Here is a 23,912-nt window from a genome sequence, read left to right as displayed (position 1 = left end):
TGTGGCCCTTTTGCCCCAAAACAGCCAGGCAAAATCATTCATGTGGGGTATCGCTGTGCTCAGGAGATGTTGCTGAACACATATTGGGGTGTTTTGTGATAGTGACATATACGAGAACATTTTAATTCATACCTGAATTAAAATGTGTGTGGAAAACCAAATGCAAAAAAATTACTACCACAAAGTTTGACAAAGACTGGTGGTAGATATGGTGCATGGAAAGAGTTAAAATACTAGCATTTGAAATACCCTGGGGTGTCTAGTTTTCAAAAATATATGGGTTTATTGGGCACACTGAAATGGCCCGGCTCAAAGATGTACCAAATAGGGCATGGGCAGTGGATCCCCAAATGCCAAAGTTCAACATTGAAAAATGCGCATGCCCCAAATGTGGCCCTTTTGCCCCCAAACAGCCAGGCAAAATCATTCATGTGGGGTATCGCTGTGCTCAGGAGATGTTGCTGAACACATATTGGGGTGTTTTGTGATAGTGACATATACGAGAACATTTTAATTCATACCTGAAGTAAAATGTGTATGACAAAACAAATGCAAAAAATGACTACCATAAAGTTTGACAAAGACTGGTGGTAGATATGGTGCATGGAAAGAGTTAAAATACTAGCATTTGGAATACCCTGGGCTGTCTAGTTTTCAAAAATATATGACTTGATGGGGTAAATTGCATTGGCCGGGTTCAAAGATACCCGAAATGGCACAAGGGGGGAAGAATTACCAGATTTGGAAAAAATGGCTTTGAAATAGCAAAACGCTACCTGTACTTATTGCCCCATAATGGGTAGAAAAAAGCAAAAAAACATAAAAACATTGGGTATTTCTAAACTCAGGACAAATAGTAGAATCTATTTAGCAGGTTTTTTCATTACCTTTTATAGATGAGTAAAAGATTTTTCAACTAAAAGTTAGAAACAGTCATTTTTTTCTAAATTTTTCACCATATTTTATAATTTTTTTAATAGTAAATAATATGATACAATCAAAACAATGTCATCTAAAGAAAGCCCTTCTTGTCCTGAAAAAAACAATATCTAATGTGTGTGGGTTCAGTAAACGGGAAAGAAGAAAATTACAGCTAAACACAAGCAGCGCAGAAATGTTAAAAAGGCCATTGTCACAAAGGGTACAAAAAGTAAAATCAGCCTTTGTCTCGAAGGGGTTAAAATCCCATAATAAGTCACAGGAGTTCTGTATATATAAAATGTATGTTTATAGCTGAAATTATCTCTTCATGTGACGACATCCAAGTTGCTAAAACTGTTCCCATTGTGTAAGAGATGTTGAAATCATTTGCAACTTCTACAAGAATAAAATACATTTTTTTTTTTTTTTAAACTATGGACATGTGAATGCCACCGACATATACGAATATGTCACAGTAGAAATGTGAGGGCTGACATGGCCATTCATTGTGCGTAGTTCCAGACTCTCCTAGACTACAACCTGTAATGTCTCAGTTTGGTGACTAAGCCCCAAAGATTGCTCTGTTGACCCAGCATCATAACTGGCCTGGGGAACTCCAAGAGAAGCGCCCCTTTAAATGGGGGGCTTCCCCACAATGTTGGCAGGAACGCTCACTGATGTCAGTAGGCAGTCCTGGCCGCGTCCAGCAAGGGTAGGCTCCGGGTAGCCAGAGCCCATGAGTTCCCAGCTATGCCTAGCGTGATAATACCATGTTGTGGGTAGAAAGGCCACAGTTTTATATACGTGTGGAATCTTAATGTGGACCTGCTATCCACAAACTAGTATGTTACAGGATCGACTGCAGTTATGTGTGACCCTATAAACATTGTGCTAGTGAAATGGCTAGAAAATGTATGTATGCAAAATGTTTCCGCCAGCTGGTTTTCAATATGGCTGCCGGCTGTTGCACACATTCACCTAGACTCTGTGTCCTGTGTTATGTCTTAGGATGCTGTACAAGTGAATTGGCTAGCACAATGTATAGGTGAAATATTGCTCTTCCCACCCCACAAAGCAACACCTTGTTATTTTTCAATAGCAGATGCACCTTAATATATTTAAACTCTCTTATTGGGCATTACTTGCTATGGTGATAAGACCACTTTTTAAACTGTGTAGTAGAATTTCCTTTTTTTAATCTTATTCATCTAAATAGGAAAATTTGCCATATTCACAAAATTCTTTTTTTCTCCTTCTCTTCTTCACCACTACTGCTTCCTTTTACTAGGCCATATGGTACCATACAAAAGTTTACCAAATTCTGTGACTCCATGACCATAACTCAGGACTAAATTTCAGTTTTACAATACGTTGCCACAGGTGGATTTAGTATGTAGCAGGGCTCAGCTAACCCTAGGCACTAGATCGCCATGGAAACTAGGGTTCACTTCCTGGCGCCTACGGTTACCCCTGCTGTCTGCTAACTGGATTCATACATCCAGCAACAGAGCTTGACATTCCTCCCCGATACACTGCTGGGTGCAAACCTTCTAGTGAGTGCAAGTAAGTTTGTCGAGCTTTGGTATGCAGATACAAGGAGGTTGACTTTTCTCCATGTTGTCTTTTTTATTATCTGTGTTTTTCTTTTTAACCATGCATTTAACTTAACTTTTTGTAAGCAGGTCTTGACAAACTGTAATTTGTTTCCCCCCTTTACTCGCTGTTCCTTGCAACATGATGACTAGGACCACCCAACAAGGAAAGCGCCCTATGCCATTTATGTAGGAACCTGTGACTGAACCAGAGATCACATGACTCTGACTTGTGCAGTGTATTAGCCACACACACCCATGACATTCATTTCTGATATTACTTCCGGGCTGGTGGTCCAGACTCCCCGGGACTTTCTCAAAGACAGATACTGTGTTGTATCTGGAACTAGGTAGACAACTTTGACCTCTTTTTTTTTCTGAGCTGATTGCCAGACTAGAGGAAACCTCACCCAAAATAGAAAGTCCCAAATGAGCCATTCACTCGCCTACTTAACAAGCCATTCACTCGCCTACTTAACAAGCCATTCACTCGCCTACTTAACAAGCCTTTGCTTCAAGATGGGATAACATTAGAGTAGCAAACTTTACTGGTATAGCCAAAAAAGCAGAGTTTCACACAAAACATATTTTAGATCAATTTAAGCAGATTATTTGTGTTCTTTAAATGTGCTTTTTATAGAGAACCAGATAGGGGCAGTTCATTCCTCTTCCAATGGCAACACAGAAACATTTTGCTTTTCTATTGGAATCAAGTCATCCTACATGGCTCATCCAGGAGCGAGATTTCCTGTGTGTCAGTTTCCAGTCTGTACGTTGAGCCGGGTCATCGGTTACCAAGGAGTGGGTTGTGCACAATTGTACTGTAATTCTTGGAGGACAGAGCTGAGCATGGCTGCCAAGAGAGCCCACACCATGCATGAAGCGGTGATTCCTTTATAGCGTAATTACAGCTGCAAACAGCGGCATCTGCCAACTTTCCAAAGGTTCTCTGAAATGTGCACTTTCCTTTTTTTATAGGATGTGATACTTCTTATTCTGGATGATGTTGGCAATGTTTTGAGTTTTCACAAAATTGGAATCCAAAAAAACAAAATGAACAGCTGGGATGAATTCATAGTTTAATGAAAGCGCTCTTTATACGTAACAAGATTCCTGGATCATAGCCTCATGGTGATTGATCGAACACCGGTTTATTGAAGCTGAAAAAATATGGCATAACCTGTTTATACATTGTTTGGTTACCAGCGGGAGATGGTTTCCCTTGCTGAAAGGGATTGTGCGAATTGAATAAATTAATTTACAGTAACGGTATCCACTTACACTTGTCACAGATCCATAGTTGCATCAAGGGATCATTTTAGGTATTCCCATTATCCTAAGCACAGGTATATGCATGTTACGTTAGTTTAGAACATCCTAACAAATCCATTGTTTGGCCTAGAGAACCACCAATGGTCATCACCTTCATATGAATACTGTAGGTCCAGTCTCAAGGACACCTTTAGAGTTTGTGCTGTTGTTATGTATTCAAATCTAGTATTTTAAAGCACAGTGAAAGCTGTTACATATTCTTTTTTCTACAACTATTTTGTGTTAAAATCACCAGGAAAATTAGTCCACATTAAGGCAGGATTAAAAATTTTTTCATTAATATTGTGCTGTTTTTATTTTTTTTAAGCAGTTGTTATCAGACAGCTGCATATTGCTATGTTGTATGTATTCTAGCTCTGTTGTCTTAGCCCAGTGTATTAGACAAGCAACCTGACTCCTTATTATACTGCCTGTGACACACAGTATTGTGGCCAGTGACGTAGCCTTGCCTAGGGTGTCAGGTTGGGTGATCAGGCCCCCCTCCCCCAGTGTTCCACTGCTCAATTTGCTGGTTACAGGGGAGAACTTTGTCACGTCCGTAGAGTGCATTAGAAAGAACTGTGCACCTTTAATATACAGAGCGCCGGAATATGATGTCATAACTTAAAGGCACAGCGTGCCTTTGATTGTGGGCAGGAGCTGACGAGGAGGGGGACGGCTGGGTGCACTGCCCTAGGCATTATCACTGACAATGGCTCGTTGTTATTCACTGTGACTAATGAAAATCTATGGAGGAATGGATTTCATTAACATTGCCAAAAAATCAGCTTGGTATTTGAGCAGGGAAAGTCACATCATTGACAACTATGACAGCCTCCAGTTTGCAGATAAAGTAGGTCTACTGTGACAGAGAACCATTTTTTGGCAATGATACTGAACACAATGGTATACAGCACTGTATTTTCTGATCAAGGGAAAAAATCCACGGGCCTTCCCCTTTTTAGAGTTGCTGTATGTTTCAACCAAACTACCTTTATTGTTTCCGGTCTGCATTACTTTTATTTATGGAGGTGCAATCTAAACCGATACGTTATGCATTTCTCTGCCATATATTTGACAAATGTAGCTCAACAGTACGTAGAATGATTACTCCGATTCACTTTTCACTTATCAAAGACTGCTGCAGCAAATAGAACTCGGACTAAGAAAATATTGTGTACCTGAAGCATCTCTTTTGATTTGTATGAAATGTAATTTTATGTTCATTGACGCTTTTCCTACAAGCAGAATTGTGCGCATGCACACAGCGCTGCCAGTTTGAGTGACACTCTACCTCCCAAGCTCCAGCCCCCACTTTGCTGGGGGTAGACATCGGGATGTATGAGTTTACAGATGCTAGCGAGGTCATCATCTACAGATTTGATGAGGGTCTGATGACAGGAGCCACACAGCACTCCGGTATATGAAGGCGCTATTTAAATAATAATAATAATGCTAGCCCGTATACTTCATACTGAAATGAGCCGACAAAGGTAAAAAAAAAAAAAAAAAAAAAAAAAAGAAAACGTCAAAGGGGGGCCATGAGTTTTGAAAACACAATGCCAACTTAAAAATACTTTTGACATCTATAGAAGCAGCTTTTGTTTTTCATAACAGTGACAACTTTGTCCAACATCCCTGGTGACTAATCACTGTACCTGCTCACCTGTCCCCTGATGCATGACCAGCATTTGAACCAATTCCCCTTATATAGCGTATGTGATGGATCAAACGTATAATTGCAGCAGGAGCAGCGCTTAAAAGATATTTTCCCTTGCCATTCCAGGTGGCACATGAGAAGAGAAGGCTCCGCCTACCAGGTAGGGCAGGAAATACTATAAAAAAAGGAGACCTCCCCCTTCCTCCCCAGTGTTGTTTCCTGCCCTACTCAGGTAGCGGTTAGGCTGAAGCTTACCTTTCCTTCCTTTTTTTGTTTTCTCGGAGCCCCGGGGGGGCGTCCTTTTCTGATACCCGGCAGCGGTCCCGTGTGGATCCAGGGTTCGTGCGGCAGCCTCGGAGGCTGCAACTCCGCGTGTATCGCGGCAACGCACACGAGGCTCAGTCCTCGTTTTGCTCTGCCCACAGCCCAGGGGGCTCACTGGGATGTATATCCCCGGGCTCCGGTTCACTCCGTCCCGGGGAATCCTCAGAGTGTGGCACGGCAGGAGGAGAGATCTAACCGGCTGTGCCGGTTTTCTCGGCACATGTTCAGATCCCCAATCGGCTTCACTTCCGGTGCAGCGACCCGGGGTCACGAGAGGTCAATTGGCTGGGAATTTCCGGATGTGAGGTTTCCGGGCCTGGGCACCTAAATGCCTCTGTATACAACGCCAGAATGGGTAAGATCTTTCCTTGCTGTTGGTTTCTGCACTGTAGTTTTGCATATACCTCTCTATATGCTATTGTGCCTGCCCGTGCCTGAGGATTGTCTACTGCCATTTCAAGTAGGTGTTGCCCTCTTTGCTTGGAAGAAGTTTTACGTTGCCTATGCCATTGTTTTCTACAGTTACAGCTTGTGTTTCTTCTCCTCAGTCATGTCTGATAAAAATCAGGATATCCCTCCTGAAGCCTCCCCACATAGGAAATCTGTGGGAAAGTCAAAACACAAGCCTGTTCATCCTGCAAAAAGACCCTGCATGACCCTTCGGTCAAAACGTGCAACCCCTGCTCTCGGCCTAAAGAAGTTTCCACAACGGAATTTACCTCCTGGTTGAAGGGGGAACTTCAGTCTACCTTTAACTGTTTTCGAGCCATGGCAAGCCCCTCTCAGGCACCCCTGCAACAACCTTACCAGCAGGGTCCACCAAATTACCTCCCGGTTAACCCGGAAGATTATTCGGCTCCCTTTTGAATATGACTACAGAAACAGGGAAACTCTACTCTGAATCTACAGGAGGACATACCAGTTGCAAAACCAGATCCTTTTCAGGGTCACTCTAGGAAACCGCAGACCTTTCCAGTCCAGGATTCTCTTTCTGCCATTATCACAGAGCAGTGGAAATTTCCTGACAGGAGATTCTTCACTTCCTTGAGAACCAAGAAGCTTTTTCCTTTCGATAATTAGAATTCTGAGGCCTGGGAAGTCCCGAAACTCGACACCGCAGTAACCAAGGCCACAAAAAAAAAAAAAAAAAAAAAAAAAAAAAATAGCCATTCCGTTGGTAGACGCGGCCCATTTCAAAGACCCCATGGACCAGAGGGCTGAGGTCTGCCAAAAGGTCTTCTGAAGCAGCAGCGGCGAATTTCGTCCAGCGATTGCTATGGCGTCAACTTCTAGAGCCATTAAAATCTGGCTCCAACAGGCGGTGGAAGACTTTGCAGCTATTCGAGAGACTGAGCAGGTCGCTAGCAACCTGTCCGACACCTGCTTAGCAGTTGATTTCATCTCCGATGCCTCCTTGAATCAATCCGTACGTCTGCTAAAGCCACTGCGCTTTCAGCGGTTTCTAGGCGAGCACTCTGGCTTAAGTCATGGTCTGCTGATAATGCCTCTAAACACAAGCTGTGCAGCATTCCGTCCCAGGGGAGCCTCTTCGGCAGCGATCTCGACACGATCCTAGAATCCACCACGGGGGACAAGCACTGGTTACCTCAGATGAAAGGACCACCTCGTTTCAGATCGAGTTATTACAGAGCTCCAAGAGAGAGAGAGAGTCCTACAGGCCCTGAACCTCCAATCAGGACTACCAGTCCTTTTCGGGGTAAACCCTATGCAAGAGGGAGATTCCAGAGAGGAAGAGGAAGAGGCAGGGACAGTAAAGCAGGAAGGTCCTGACGCCAGCAGGCTTCAGGTAGAGGGCAGGTTGACCGGTTTCATTCATGCCTGGGAAGAGATCACCTCAGACCCCTGGGTCCTTCGCATCATAGAACAAGGCTATGCTCTGGAGCTTACTCACCTACCTGCCCGGAAATTCCTGCTGTCCATGCCCCCTGCAGATCCTTGGAAAAGATCGGGTTTCTTCTCCACGCTCAACAACTTAATTCTCGAAAGAGCTCTGGTCCCGGTTCCTCATCAAGAGATAGGAGAGGGAACCTACTCCCAAGTCTTTGTCCAAAGCCATCCGGGAAATTCAGGCTAATAATCAACCTACAGGTGGTGAACACCTGTATCAGATACAACAGGTTCCGGATGGAATCCCTGAAGTCCGCCACAGAGATCATTTCTTCAGGGGACTTCATGGTCACCATAGATCTGCGGGATGCCTATTTACATGTTCCCATCAGAAGAGACCACCAAGATTCCTCCGTCTGGCGGTTCCATTACCTCAAGCGATTCGACATTTTCAGTTTCGGGCTCTTCCGTTTGGAATTGCTTCAGCACCTCGGATCTTCACGAAGCTCATGTCGGTGGTCGTGGCCTTCCTGAGGCAAAAAGGCATAAAGGTGGTCCCATATCTGGACGATTGGCTCCTCGTAGCGGTCTCAGCAACTTTGCTCCAGTCACATCTGGAGTTTTTTCCCAGGACCCTCCACGACTTAGGATGGCTAGTACACAGACTCAAGTCACAGTTACTTCCAAACAGACGTCGTACCTTTCTGGGAATTATCCTCGATTCACACGTACAGAGGACGTTTCTCCCTCGGGACAAGATCCCAAGATTGAGGGAATTCACACAAGCGGTTCTAACGAACAAGTCAGTGTCCATTAGAGCCATCATGTCTTGGCTCGGCCTGATGACCTCCTCCATCTCAGCGGTTCCCTGGGCACTTGCTCATGCAAGACCTCCTCAACAGTTCCTGCTGGATCACTGGGATCGCTCCAGGATGTCCTTTCGCAAGAACGTCCAACTTTCCCCCTTCGTTCGGGAGTCACTCGGATGGTGGCTGACAGCCAGAATCTCTCACAGGGGCTCTCTTGGCAGACGAGAGTCTGGGTGGTAATTTCCACCGACGCCAGTTTGAGAGGCTGGGGTGCTGTTATGGGAAGCAATATTACCCAGGGAACTTGGTCTCCTCGGGAATCAGACCTGCACATCAAATTTCTGTTAGCGGTCTGGAGGGCTCTAAGGTTCTGGTCTACAATCCTGCGACACAGGTCCATCAGGATCCTTTCAGACAACGTCACCGTTGTAGCCTATCTGTCCAAACAAGATGGCACCAGAAACAGGCGCCTGCAGACCCTGACCGCTCAGATCTGCCGATGGGCGGAGTTCAGTCTCTGCATTCTCTCCGCGGTTCATCTCAAGGGTTCACTGAATCAGGAGGCGGATTACCTCAGCAGGAACTCAGTACTTCCGGGAGAATGGTCCTTACACAAAAGGGTCTTCACTTTCATCATGGAGAAATGGGGTACTCCTCAGATAGACCTGATGGCCACGCACCTAACCGAACAGGTACAGGAGTTTTTTTCTCTCTCTCCAGTCGGCCGTCCCCGAGCCCTGGAAGCACTCTCGCAGACCTGGGATTTCGATCTCGCGTATGTTTTTCCTCGGCTTCCCCTTATTTCCAGAGTGCTCCGGATGATTCGAGAAAACCCTCAGTGTCATCCTGGTTGTTCCTTTCTGGCCTCGAAGAATCTGGTTTTCGGACCTTATCAACCTGGCCATAGACGAGCACATGCTTCTTCCTCAGGTGAGGGATATTCTCGTTCAAGGCCCTGTTCTCCACCCAGATCCCTCCCGGCTCAACCTCTCAGCATGGCTTCTGAAGGGAGATCCTGACTTCAAGGGGATTAACTTCATCGGTAGTGGAAACGATTCTCTCCAGCCGCAAGAAAACTACGGCTGCTAAATACCAGAAGGTTTGGGAAACGTTTCATCACCTGGTGCTATGGGCACAAAGTATCCTCTCCACCCATCCATGAGGTGCTACGCTTTTTACAAGACGGCTTTGATAACGGGTTACAACCTGCTACTATCAAGGTCCAGATCTCAGCTCTCAGCAACTGCTTGGACTCCAATCTGGCTTCCCATCCCTGGATCTCCAGATTTTCTAAGGGGATGTGCAGACTTCGCCCTAGGCTCCGTCCGTCGGTTCCACCTTGGGACCTTAACCTCGTGTTGCACCAACTCACCACATCTCCTTTTGAGCCTCTAGAGGATACCTCTCTAAAGCTGCTCACCTACAAGGTTGTCCTTCTAGTAGCACTCGCTTCTGCTAGGAGGGTGAGTGAGCTCCAGGTTCTCTCCAGAGTGGAACCTTTTCTCAAGATTCTGCCGGACTGCGTTATCCTCCGTTTACCACCGGAGTTTTCTCCCTAAAGTTGTCTCACCTTTCCTTTCGGATCAGGAGATCGTCTTACCTACGTTATGTCCGGATCCCAAGAATCCCATGGATTGGAGTGGAGTCCATGGAACTCCACTCGCTAGACCTGCGGAGATGTATCCTGTCTTATCTCTTGCGTACATCCGCCTGGAAGAAATCCAACGCACTCTTCCTGTCCTTTGCGGGGACCCGCACGGGCAGAGCAGTGTCCAGGGCTTCCATAAGCCGCTGGCTTAAGGACGCAATCACCTTATGTTACATCTCCGCGGGAAGAGTGCCTCCCTCCGGCCTGAAGGCTCACTCGACCAGATCCGTCTCGACATCCTGGGCTGAACTCTCCGGGGTGAATCCGTCTCTCATTTGCAAGGCAGCGACCTGGAGGTCGATTCATACGTTCGTAAGGCACTACAGGCTGAACCTTCATCTCTCTGACGAGTCTCAATTTGGTCGTCGTGTCCTGCAGACTGGAATCCTTCCCTCCCTATCTCGCTAAATCTTCTCATGTGCCACCTGGAATGGCAAGGGAAAGAAAGAATTCTTACCTGGGAATTCCTTTTCCTTGTCCATTTCCAGGTGGCACACTTTTACTCCCACCCATTAAATTTACTTTTGCTTGTCTATTATTTGCCTGAGTCTTTCTTTTTAACCACACTGGGGAGGAAGGGGGAGGTCTCCTTTTTTTATAGTATTTCCTGCCCTACCTGGTAGGCGGAGCCTTCTCTTCTCATGTGCCACCTGGAAATGGTCAAGGAAAAGGAATTCCCAGGTAAGAATTCTTTCTTTCCAGCCTATTTACAAATGTCTTATGCTAGCACAAAGTGCACATGGGTCACAATGGTCTTTACACTTTTCTAAATCAGCCAGGGGTGAAGGATGATGATGATGATGTCTTACATACATACTCTTATGTAAAAACCATTTTTTTTTTAAATTCATATGTGGCAGTTCTTGTTCAGCGTATGCTTATTAATTTTACCTGTGGGCAGAAAGTCCAGTTTCCCATGTAGTTACAGAGTTACAGATCTTATCTCGCCATCTAACCATAAGCTGAACGATTATAATTAGCTATAGAGAACTCCAGTGAAACCAGTTGGTAGCACATGCTTGTGAATGCATACCACACATTAAAAAGGGAACATGTACAGCTTTATGTGTATGTATACAAACAACTGAGATTAGCGCTCATTTTTTCTTTTTTGTCTTTGAGCCAGTTGGACCCCCTTTTTTAATGTGCCATTTGTTCAATGGTTTCAATGATATTTGGAGAGATTCTCTGTTGTTAATCAGGAAGCTTCCTCTGGGTGACTGCACTGACCTTATCTCAATTGCAATCTCTATAACTTCCTTGCTTGCTTGGAAATCTGTGTGTGTGTAAATACACTCACTGGCCACTTTATTAGGCACACCTGTTCAATTGCTTGTCAACACAAATAGCTTATCAGCCAATCACATGGCAGCAACTCAATACATTTAGGCATGTAGACATAGTTGAAGCAACTTGCTGAAGTTCAAACCGAGCATCAGAATGGGGAAGAAAAGGGGATTTAAGTTACTTTGAACGTGGCACGGTTGTTGGTGCCAGACGGGTTGGTCTGAGTATTTCCGAAACTGCTGATCTACTGGGATTTTCACGCACAACCATTGCTAGGGTTCACAGAGAATGGTCCGAAAAAGAGAAAATATCCAGTGAGCGACAGTTGTGTGGAAGAAAATGCCATTCTGATATCAGAGCTCAGAGGAGAATGGGGAGACTGGTTTGAGATGACTGGCGTCGAGCCTTGAAGCAGATGGGCTACAGCAGCAGCAGCAGACCACACTGGGTGCCGCTCCTGTCAGCTAAGAACCGGAAACTGAGGCTACAATTCGCACAGGCTCAACAAAATTGGACAATGAAAGACTGGAAGATCGGTGCCTTGTCTGACGAGTCTAGATTCCAGCTGCAGCATTCAGATGGCAGGGTCAGGCGGTGGTGTAAACAACATGAAAGCATGTCACAAAGCTCACATCATCTTAAACTGGTTTCGTGTCCATATGGAAAGAAAGTATGCCACGAAGACTGAAGGCAGAAGGGGGTCCGACCCAGTACTAGCGAGGTGTACTTAATAAAGTGGCCAGTGAGTCTATATATGTATGTATGTATGTGTATAGATATATATATTAACTCATATTTCCTAGCCTTATTTGCAATCCATCTTTCTATGTTTATCTTCAGTGTGACATTCTATGAAGCCTATCCCCTACTGATGGTAACAATCTTGGTTGTGCTTGTTGCAGGTAAATTTTGTTGTGTGCCAACTGATTGCCCTTGTGACCGCTACGTGGTTTAGGATTTACCTGAGTCCATGTCATGCACATACTGCTGTTCGTCATGCGTTTGCTACCCTTCTTGGTGTCTACTTCACCATCTTTTGCTTTGGATGGTAAGCCATAATCATACTTTAACCTTCTTTGTAACTGTAACTTCTGTCATGGCTGTTCGGACTTGTAATTCAACTGTCGCTTTTTCAGCAAGAATACCGATCCCTGGAAACTGGATCATTTGTGATGCTTTCCTGTTGTTAAAGGTGCAGTTCCACATAGACAATCTGTCACCTTGCAGCATTGAGTTGAGGCTACCCAGTACAGATACTGGGTAGTTTGGAGCTCGTTTACCAGCGTCTAGGCCAGGGGCGTCCAACCTGTGGCCCTCCAGCTGCTGCAGGACTAAATCTCCCTTAATGCTCTTTCAGCTAAGGGGCTGGCTGAGGAGGGTGGGAGATGTAGTCCTGCAGCAGCTGGAGGGCCACAGGTTGGACGCCCCTGGTCTAGGCTTTGTGTGTTTTAAACAAACGCAGTTAAAAAGCAATGCAGCCTGTACACAGTGTAATGCACTGTGCATAGGCAGTATTTTTATGCCAGGACAGACCCGAGTTTGACGGGTCACAGGAAATCTGGAACTGTGGGCAGGTATGGAATACATTATTATGCCCTTTAACAATTACTTATGAGTTGTCTGTTTTTATATATATATATATATATATATATATATATATATATATATACTACTGCAAACATTATTAATTACATTTAGCTGTATTCAATTGAGTTAAATTAACAAAACATTTTTCCGGTACATATTTTTCTTTGTTTTAGGTACTCTTTGCATATATTCACAATGGTACTTTTGTGTTACTACATCATGGTGAAAGCAAGTGCTGAAAACGTGCACAGGTAAGAAGAGAAGCATTTTGCACAATTTCATTTAACCTCTTTAGTGCCAGGGTGTTTTTCTGCTTTTCATCACGCTGCACAGGAGTACAGTAGTAGGGGTTACACGGATGCCGGATGTGTCGTAATAATTATCTGCCTATTCATCAACCACCAGTAATAGTACTTTGACGGTTATTTCAAAATTTTCACAGTTTGTGCTATTAAGACAGTACAAATCATTACCCTACATTCTTTATATTTAAAGGGACAGTCAAAAGACACAGACACCGCTACTATAAAATAAATAAATAAACCACTCACCTGCCACACCAGTTCCAGCCACGCTGCAAAATCGTTCTTCCTCCTTTTTGATCTAAAATTTCTTGCAGATGATTTTTGCTTAATCAGTGGCAACAAAGTACTTCCAATAAAGTCAATGTGAAGACTTTACACATGTACACACAACAGGTCAAATCCTAAACCACGCAGCGGTCACAAGGGCAACAAAGGGGTTAAGTTTAATGTATGATCTGTAATCGGAGAAATACATCTTGGCGTAACCCTTAAACACAGTTCAGTTCTTAATATAAATATATCCATATATTGAAATATATTTTGATTGAAATAAAAACATGAGTGAAATAGTACAGAACAAAATTATCACGATAAGGATATGGGTATTTCTGTGTATTTAATAAAGAAAAATGGCTTCAAACATAAATAACTGAAATGGAAAAATAAAAATAAGTATATTGAGTACCTTTTAAAAGAGATTCTTTCACACGGGCCACACTGTTCTGCGTTAACAGCCTGCTTCTAGGTATCTGCTCTGTGTAAGATCTTGCACTGGTTAGGTATAGCTCTGTCATAGTAAGCTCTGGAGTCTAACAGCAGACTTTGCTTTTCTACGTATGTGCCCCATACCTTTTTTATTTAAAAAATATATATATATCTATATGGTTAATGTGAGATGTTGTGTCTTTTACATTTATATTTTGTTGTTTTTAGGTATTCTTTTGTCATTTCTATGGGCTACCTAACCCTGTGCCACATTAACAGAGTATACGTATTTAGTTATGGTATTCTCTCCACAGATTTTTCAGGGTAAGTCCTCTCTTTCTTTTAGATAAAATTTGCCAGTTGAGTGCACGTATCTCTTCAATTTGTTTGCCACTTGGGTTCAGAATTCTAAAATATATAATATTCTAAAATACATATGGAATGAAAAATCTGGTGACACATTGTACAGCTCTGGTGGAAATGATGGTATGATAAGATGAGAAGTAAAAATAATTCTAAATAGGCAGTAATAATTCAAATAATGGAAAGAATTTGGAATGTTCTAATTCTGATGGGTGAGTCTGTCTCTTATTTACTTTCAAGAGAGACTTGAATGAATATTTCCAGTGTTGGATGGGAATGTTATAATTGTAAACAAGGAAATAATTAACTAACCCTTAACTGCATCAATCACCACGTACAGATAGGTGATTGTATGCTTTTATCATTGTTTCACTTTAAAATTTAGAGGTTTGCTGTAGAGCCTGTTGGGTAATGATTATACAGAGCAGATGCAGCCAGCTTTGTTCCAGATGTTCAGTAGCAGAGCTGATGTGGAATCTGGAGCTTAGGCATGCTTCTGCTTCTGATTGCCTAACTGCTGTAGCTCCAAAAAAGTGCAATAGGGCACCAAGCATAATATTATTAAAGCATATTGGCACGTAATTTACTTAGCTAGCCCATGACCATTCTAAGTTAGCATATTTTAAAACAGACCATTTAGATGCTCCTCTGGCCAGTACGATGCCACAGCAGTAATTTCCATGTCATATGTATAACTGGATAGCATTCCAAATTACATAGTATACATGAACTTGAAATAAAGGTGGTTCTATGTAGCTATAAAACATGTATTGCATAGCGTTTATACCTTTTATTTCATGTTTGGAAAGAGAATTGAACGATATCAATATACATATGTTTTTGCATGACACTTTCCATATATTTGTCACCATTCATGGTGGTATAACAAGGTTTTGCCTTTGGAATGATTACCCTTAATCCAGTTCATCAAAGACAAAAGGATAACGACATTCTCCAAGACATCTGCTTCCAAGTATTTAATAGAGGGATCACAAATGTGTTCAATGTAAACAGACCTTTATACTAAAAACAACTTACTATAAACATAACTCCACTTTGTGTTATTGTGGTCTGTAGGCCCTTGATGATTCTTACTCAGAAGATCACATCCCTTGCCTTCCAGTTGCATGATGGTAAGTCAATCATGTATTTTTGCAGGGGTTGATGTGCTGAATGGTGATTTGGTTATTGATTGTCTGTAAAACCAAGTGGAAAGGCAATGGAATGCCAGTTGACCTACAGAAATTACTACACTAAATAATGAATGAAATGCAATTTTAAGTCAGATTCTACAGATCAATATCCACCTCCAAAGATGCTTAATGCAATGCCGATGTCACGGAGAAAAGGCAGTGTAGTAAACACTTACTAGTTTAGAAACTTTCTAAACAGACTTGGTTTATAAAACTTTAATGGGCAATGACCTCTGTCATTTTTAATATGGAGGGCTGCATATCAGAAGCATAAAACACAGTTCTTGATTAATTTATGTTTTGGAAATTGTTATTCAAGATGGTGCTATAAAAAAACCTTCCGGAGGCTTTTAACATGTCCCATGTCTCTTCCCAGGTATGGGTCAGAACTCTGATGGGCTCAACGTGGAACAGCGGAAATATTCTGTGAAGTAAGACTCTGTAACATTTGCGTACCCTCCTAAACTAAGTACAGGTTAGATTTTATTTTTATGTAGGATCGATATATATTTTAGTCTTGGGTACCCTTTAAAGGGGAGATCTGATGTATTATAAATAAAAATCTATATGAAAGATTTCACTTACCTTATTTCCAGGCGAAGCACATTGTCTGAAACAAGTACTATTTTACCCCCTGAAGCCTTCTGAAGTTATGCCACTTCACTTGGGCATCTTCACCGCGGCTCTTTAATTGACTAACAGCAAGACAAAGAAGGCAACTTCAGAAGGCAATAAAGATCTGATTATTACCACATGGCAGGCTGCTTTAGGGGAAATTCTGTTTCGTTCAGATACTGGGGTTCACCAGGATAAGCGTGATCAAAAAAAAAAAGTTTTATTGGATTTTGCATTTTTGTTGTTGGATTATTATTATTATTACGAAATCTTTACTTTGTTTGGACAATGTGTAGTACCACCATTAAGATAATTTAAAATAAGATTTTTGTTTGGCCTACTAATTCTTATCTATTGAAACTTCACTGAAAGATTGCTGAAATCGCTCATTTTCATGAAGGTTGTACATTTCAGAGCTTTTAGTTGCAATAGGCATATAAAAGGAAACTGTTGACAAAACCACAAGGCTTTCTTTTCTGTTGTTTTCAACTAGATCTAATACACTTTTTTTGTAGGAAGAAGCCAACATTTTTGGAGTATATGAGCTATCACCTGAATTTCATGAGTGTTCTTGCAGGACCATGTAGTAATTATCAGGACTACATTGCCTTCATTGAAGGGAGCCACGTTTCATCAAAGCTCTTAGAAGTGAACTCAACACAAAACGGGCATCATAAGCTACCAAACCCATCTCCAAATGTGAGTTTTCAGGGATATGTGCATTATTCTTTGTCCAGGTATTATTCATTACTACCTTGAACCTAAATTACCATCTTTTCCATGACATTGCAAACGTTATGTTTGATGGGTTTGAATTCCATGTCATCAAGATGATGATTTGACCTTTTCTTCATCTACACAAATTTAAATGCAAGTTGGCAAACGTTGACTACGCAAGCGCATGCGAGTTTATGCAGTATATTCAGATTTGAAGCAAGAATGTGTATGAATTGATCATAAGCCCAAGTCTCATATTTCCTACTGGGCTTAAATGATACTCACAACAACTCAATTGCAGTAGATAAGGTGAGGGTTGGGGGAAAAAGACTCAGATTTCTTAACCAAGTCCCTTGGTGAGTTGAAAGATAATTTTTTGGTGTTTTCTATAGAGTAGCAAGCAATGGCGTTCATTGCACCTTTAGTGCTTTAAAATGCAGTAGTTTTAATATGCGTTCCAGGTAGAACCCTGCATCGCTAAGTGGCAAGTGAAAAAGATATAATGCACATTGGAATAATATTACAGAATTTCATTTTTTCTGTATTTTCTATTCATGAACACACATCACTATACTGTGAGCATAGCATATTTTGTCTACAAAGTCTTTATGGTACAGGAAGTGTCTAGCTTTCTCTGTATATGTCCTTTATGTGCTGCATCTGTTTTACCTATCCTAATGTGTCTACTTTGTGTTGTGTGATAAGAGACAAAAATGTTTTTAGTGATAAACCTCTCTGATTGTAGGAAGCTGTAGCTAACAAGCTCTGCACCTGTGTGGTGTGCCTGGGCCTCTTCTTCACATTTACCAAAGCTTTCCCTGTTGCATATGTAGTCAGTGATGTGTTTATTAAAGAAGCTCCGCTTTGGGTGAGAGTGGTGTATCTCTACATTGCAATACAGGCAAGCAAACCAAAGTACTACTTTGCATGGACTTTAGGTAAGCCGAAACGTGCTAAATACTTGCGTGTATGTGATTGCTCAAATCATGACATATTTTTGTAGTGCCACCCCCAGTAAACCATTCAGTGTATAAGCTTGTCCAACTGGCTTCATTGGCATGGACAGGGTACCGCTCGGTTCATTGCCTCCGGAAGAAAGTGCCAAAGGAACATGTAGAGGCATTCACACTTACCCAATAGACATGACCGAATGTTTTTGTTTTTTCACTACACTTCAGGAAACTGCTGGTGGTGCTTGTTTTAGTTGGTGTGTGGTTTTCCTGAAATCAGATAATGAGTCTTGCTTCCCTTTTAAAATCTAGTGCCATGCTGTCATAAAAATGATATGGTCTGTCGCTCTGTTACGCTGCAGCATCCATATAATAACAACAAACTTTGCAGACTTTTTTTCTGCTTGAGTGCATTTAAATGTTAAAATATTTTTCTGGTAAGTGCTAGATTTCAGCTATTTTAGTCCCAGGGTAAATATGTTATGAGACAGAAAGTACCGTATTTCCTCATGTATAAGACACACTTTTTTTTTTTTTTTTTTTTTTTAAGGATTTGGGGTGTAAAAACAGGGCTTATACAGTGGTTGTAGATTTTTTGCTTACCTCGGTGTTGCTCAGCAGCGTCTCTTGTTCCGTTGAGGAGACACAGGAATCCAGTGGAGTCACGTGAATGTATATCACATCACATGACTCCGCTCAGCTCCTGCTCCCCTGGCTGGGACAAGAGAAGTTCACTCAGAGTTAGAGCAACGCAGAGGGAAACAAAGTCTGCAAGCGGCACCGGAAGACCTGCAGTTCAGGTAAGGGTGGTGGTGGGGGGGTGTATGAGTCTGTGTGGATGGGGGAATGAATGAATATGTGTGTGTGATAGCATGGATGTGTAAGTAGGGGGGCAGTGCACAGGGAGGCTGAAAGTGATATGCATGTGTTGGCTGCTTGTGCATGATAGAAGTGTGATTGCTATATTAAATATACATGGTTGCTAACAGCAACAACACTCCTATCATGCCCAGGCATACCCAGATTCCAGCACACTCATCCTGGAACCTGGGCATGATGGAAGTGTAATTTTCGGGCCACCAAATTAAGGTGCATCTTATACATAGGGAAATACGGTAATTCCTTTTCCATTATTACACAATGTGATATGAAAGTAGTTACTGAATTTCCGATGGCATTTAGAGAAAATATACTGTATTTTATGATATACATAGAGCTAGTAATAAGGGAGAAGATTCAACCAGGAGTCTATTGTAAAACCAAGGGTCTCGCGTATGCCGACATAATCAATAGAATATTTTTAAGGTCGATTATATGGGCTGTGAGTAAAATTAGGATTTTGTAAATGAAACAGCGTTCGTAAATGTGACCAGATAACTCCTTTAACCGAGAAGATTTAAAATATGGGACCCTACAGAAAAACCATTGCTGTCCTGCCAGAAGCATCGTTTACAAGTGTTTTCTGGTTAAAGGAGCCATCTAATCTTTCTCTCATTGGGTTTATTTATTAAAATGAGTAAATACATTATGAATGGCCAATCTTTATAAGCTTCTTTTATAGAGGGATCTTGGCTGGCCTTGTATAATGCATAATTAAATCAGTGAAGTTTCTCATCACATATTAAATTATACATTATGCATAGATGGTTCAGCCCTCCTTGCTGGAGGAACCTGCCAGCATCAAACTTCATTATGAATAGTGAAGTCAGGTAGTTGAAAAACGCCTTTATTGAATACACTCCATTGAGGGCTTCTAGCATGCATGCAATGTTCCTGAACAATGACCAGCAATAAGGGTAAATGTCTTGGTAGCCACATAACATATTTTGTAGTTACAAATGTATTTTCTTCATTTTCCAGCCGATGCAATAAACAACGCTGCAGGTTTTGGTTTTAATGGTGTAGACGAAAAAGGAAGGTTTCAGTGGAATTTAATTTCCAGTCTCAATATCTGGAACATTGAAGTGAGTTGAGAAATTATCCCCGGTTGTTTTGTCATAATAATGGTTAAATCATATGCCACAATTTTTATATTATATATATTATTCCCTAGTTACTGGCTGCTCTTCCTGCATCCCTTAATCTCTGCACATTGTTTGAAATATTAAACTACCACAGAGGGTATGAATCAAAGTTACACTAATATATTACTTATGGGGTGACTTAAGGTAATATTATAAGAGCATGTTACCTAAATAACTTGTGAAGAGCACAGAATATTAGTTCCTTAAAATCAGCCTTTAAACGTAGGAGAAATGAGAAGCTCTGCATAGACCTCCCATACAGTTTGTATATAAACTGAGAGTTTATCTAACTTAACATCTTTTTTTCTTCTGTTGGCCCAAATAATAGCTATAAACGGCTATTGGCAAGGGCACTCGGAATTTGTATGTAGCTTTGAGTCTTTGGAAATGTCCAGTTTACGTGCGTTCTCCATTGTTCACCTTCACTCCTGTTATGTTTTCTGTAAAAAAAAAAAAAAGGCTCTTAAACTATTGCAGTCATGATAGTATAAAAGCTGTGGTAATTAATTAAAAAAAGGTTAAAACTGTTTCTGTCTTTTTGAGGATTTACCACCGGAGCTGGAGTGAAACAGTGTGGTATCATGGCCTCAATGCTGTTCATATGCTCTTATAAAGATTTTAGGGTCAGATTTAACATAAGGCTACTTATCATTAGCATTTCCTTGTATAGGACCTCAATAGTACTGGTATTAATTAATTAATTTAAAATTGTCTTTCCTGGTAGACCTCAACGAGTTTTAAAATGTACATAGACAACTGGAACATCCAGACAGGGGCTTGGTTAAAAAGGTAAGGGTCTTTCAATTCAATGTAATTTATTGCTGTTGTAAGAAAAAACACAACTGAATTGTATAAATTAATAATACTTTTAATCATGAATACTGTTGCAGGGTGTGCTATGACAGAGCACCAAGATACCGTACGGGTCTAACATTTATCTTGTCAGCCATGTGGCATGGAGTATATCCAGGATATTATTTCACGTTTTTTACAGCAATTCCCACAATGCTGGCCGCAAGATTGGTAAGTCTTAGTGGTTGTAGACTTAGGATTTGCCATGGCATCTGTCGCTTTAGCTAAAAGCCTGTAGCTAGTTATGTATAGCACAATCTAAGTGATTATAAAAAAAAAATGCTTAAAAATAATTGTGGGGGGGTGCTTGAGAAGTCAGGCTGGCCACAAATGCCTCTTCCCTTCTGTCCAGCCCATTACATAAGGGAGCCCTGATGTTTACAGCTATGGACACAATTTTAGTCGCTTTCCTCACTCCAAACATCCTGTGTAGTGTAAAGTAGTAGCACTCTGAAGCTCAAACTGAGCAATAATGAAAAATAATCACGCAGATCACTTTTCTATCTGTTAAAGTGACTGATCATCAGCTTCTCTGAGTTAAAGTGAAGAAAAAAATCCTGTTCCTTTCTTCTCGGCAGCGGTTGGGTCCATGGTGCAGGCAGCCAATATGTCTGTTGCTTCCATGGTAACTAACGATGCAACAAAAATGTTAAAATGGGATCAGTTGGCTGGCATGCTAGAAAGAAAGCCTAATTCCTACTGCCATATAGGGTCTGTAACATCACAAGTGCCCCCCTTATAACATTTTAAAAAAGATACAAGGATACATTTTGTTTGCTCCACCATATTTCCACTAGCACATTTATATGATAAGTTTAGTAAGGGCTGTAGGAGCTTTTAGGAAAATGTAGTTTCCGTTACTGGATTTATGTGTGTGGTTTGGGTGTGTCCTAAACTAGGTATCTATAGGTATCTATAGATAGCTTAACTTGTCCCCTAAGATATTAAAGATGGCTATTTTAGCTTAGCTTTATTCACCCATGATCCCCCTTTTCAATGTTTAGTGTACCCACACAAAGTATATATTGTTTTTACAGGGACAGATGGGACTTTCTCTTTATACTATTTTTTTTTTTTTTATAGTATGTCATTTTAGTATGAGTTTTTATGGCGGAACTGGTGCTCACACTGAGCAACATTACACAACATCGGTCAGCAGGAACTGACACCCTGGTCCTCCGTGTACCTGCAGGGAAACATCCCCACTGGTGCAAAGACCAAAGAGTCTTCTTATCTAGAGAATGCTTTAGAGGATGTAATAGTACGTCTTGGGTCACAAAGGGGTTAAAGTGTAAGCCGTTTCTGAGGTTGTCATCTAAATGTAACCATAGCGAAAATACAAAAAAAAAAATACAAAAATGGGCCTGGTTTCCCATGGGGAAAAATGTATTCCAGCATACAAAGTATATGTGCATTAGAGGCCTGTTTCCATTTAGTAAACTATGCTACATGTTAAATGTTTTGGAAACTAATTACAGTGTTTGTTAAATATATAAAAATCCGCATTCAAGGCTAGGTTAATAAAACTTTTTTTAGCAGGCTGTTCATTTCCTGAAGAATGTTGGAGTACCAGTTCATATGGTTAATAACACTGGTTAATTATTGAGAGGAGGCTTTTTCCTTTATTAAAATTCCTAAGATAAGCAGATATGTGCACCGTAATCACGCATTCGGCTAGTTTGGAAAAATATGCATGAGCACAAACATGATTTAAACTGATTTATTTTACTAATTTACAGGTCAGAAAAAATTTTAGACACCTCTTCATTACTTCAAAGTCTAGTAAAGTTCTTTATGATGTTGTCACATGGATTGTGACTCAGGTGGCCGTTTGCTATACTGTTTCCCCCTTTGTTTTACTGGGGTTTGAACCTACGATTAAACTCTACAGGTAAGTTTGCATAAGTGGCTTTTATTGTGAGATAGAAAGAAAATATACTAAGCGCTATGACCCCCCACCAACTGCAATATGAATCTGAGTGACCCCTATCTTCACATGAAAAACTAGAAATCTATGAGGAATGGACCAGAATGTGATTCTACATTATTTTTTACATTTGTATCACCAAGCGCATAAATTACTTTTAATTATAATTGTGAGATGTCAGCTAATAGGTTACAAAGAAAAATCCAAAGATTGACCAGCTCGGTTTGACAGAGAAATTGCGGTTATATACCCAGCGTGCTAGTTAGTGGTTCACCATTATTTACCATCTGACTTGCGCTGAATCCTGTAATGCAATGTCCTTTAACTAAAGTTTATCTCGGTGAGGGACCATTTTCCATATTGTGGCCCCATTCCGATGTTTGGTTCAGATGTATATTACATTTTTCACAATTTTTATTGTTTATTTATTGTTTATTGTTTAAACAATGTTTATTGTTTCTCTCTGTGCAGAACAGTCCAAAATGACCTTCCAAAACCATGATTTTGAACTGTGTCTCTCCTTATGTGAAACATAAAGATTCTGAAAGATTGTAAATGTTTGTCTGTTATGTTTCTAGATCAATGTATTTCTTGTAAAAGTTTGTCTTATATTTTTAGGTCAATGTATTTCTACTTCCATATTGCAATTGTTCTTGTAATCATTTTACTACCGACAAAGCCACACTGTTCAAGTCAAAGGAAATCCAGCAAAGAAACAGAACAAGCAGCCCAGTATACAACAAACCATATAAAGAAGAATTAATACAAAGCAGGGCAAGTGGACTGCCAGACCAGATTCCAGGGGAGCTCCTAGGCACAGAACAGTACATATACTGGAGCTTCTTCCAAATGACTGCTCGCCAGATGGGAGGTGATCAAAAAGCAGCAATGAAGCTCTGAATTTTGTAGATTTGGATTTTGAAGATCTTTTTGTATATAAAGGAATATATTTTTAACCTTTCAACACCGTGAGCATTGCACTTTTTTTTTAGGTTTTCCAAAGTTAAACAATATTTCAGTGTACTCAAACTACCTTACTGAGCGACGTCATACACTGCACAAGAGCATTGTGTTAGGTTTTTGATTCCTCAGACAAGAATTCTGATTTACTTAATGTTTTGTTATGGAATACCACAAGCATGGATCAACCCACTAAGATGCTCACACAATCAGACAACGCCACAGAAATTTTGGATCATATACAGTCCCGACTGTATACTGTATCAAATGTGTATATATACATATAAAAATTAAAATGTTACTTTGGCCCATAG

General features: G+C 41.2%; 1 protein-coding gene across 1 annotated transcript in view; it reads left to right on the top strand.

Annotated features, from left to right (window-relative positions):
- Positions 1–23,602, top strand: part of MBOAT1 (membrane bound O-acyltransferase domain containing 1) — a 29,148-nt gene extending 5,546 nt beyond the window's left edge. The window contains exons 2-13 of the mRNA XM_053467711.1: positions 12,303–12,448; positions 13,161–13,238; positions 14,226–14,321; positions 15,438–15,493; positions 15,930–15,984; positions 16,684–16,867; positions 17,631–17,823; positions 19,696–19,799; positions 20,584–20,648; positions 20,750–20,882; positions 22,451–22,602; positions 23,257–23,602. Of these exons, the coding sequence (XP_053323686.1) occupies positions 12,303–12,448; positions 13,161–13,238; positions 14,226–14,321; positions 15,438–15,493; positions 15,930–15,984; positions 16,684–16,867; positions 17,631–17,823; positions 19,696–19,799; positions 20,584–20,648; positions 20,750–20,882; positions 22,451–22,602; positions 23,257–23,401 (1,407 nt within the window). The 3' untranslated portion in view covers positions 23,402–23,602. The remainder of the gene's footprint in view (positions 1–12,302; positions 12,449–13,160; positions 13,239–14,225; positions 14,322–15,437; positions 15,494–15,929; positions 15,985–16,683; positions 16,868–17,630; positions 17,824–19,695; positions 19,800–20,583; positions 20,649–20,749; positions 20,883–22,450; positions 22,603–23,256) is intronic.
- The last annotated feature ends 310 nt before the right edge of the window (positions 23,603–23,912 follow it).

The sequence above is a fragment of the Spea bombifrons genome, chromosome 5 (genome assembly GCF_027358695.1).
Source record: "Spea bombifrons isolate aSpeBom1 chromosome 5, aSpeBom1.2.pri, whole genome shotgun sequence".
Lineage (NCBI taxonomy): Eukaryota > Metazoa > Chordata > Amphibia > Anura > Pelobatidae > Spea > Spea bombifrons.
The sequence above is the reverse complement of the archived record's forward strand: the minus strand, read 5'-3'. Positions and strand labels throughout refer to the sequence as shown.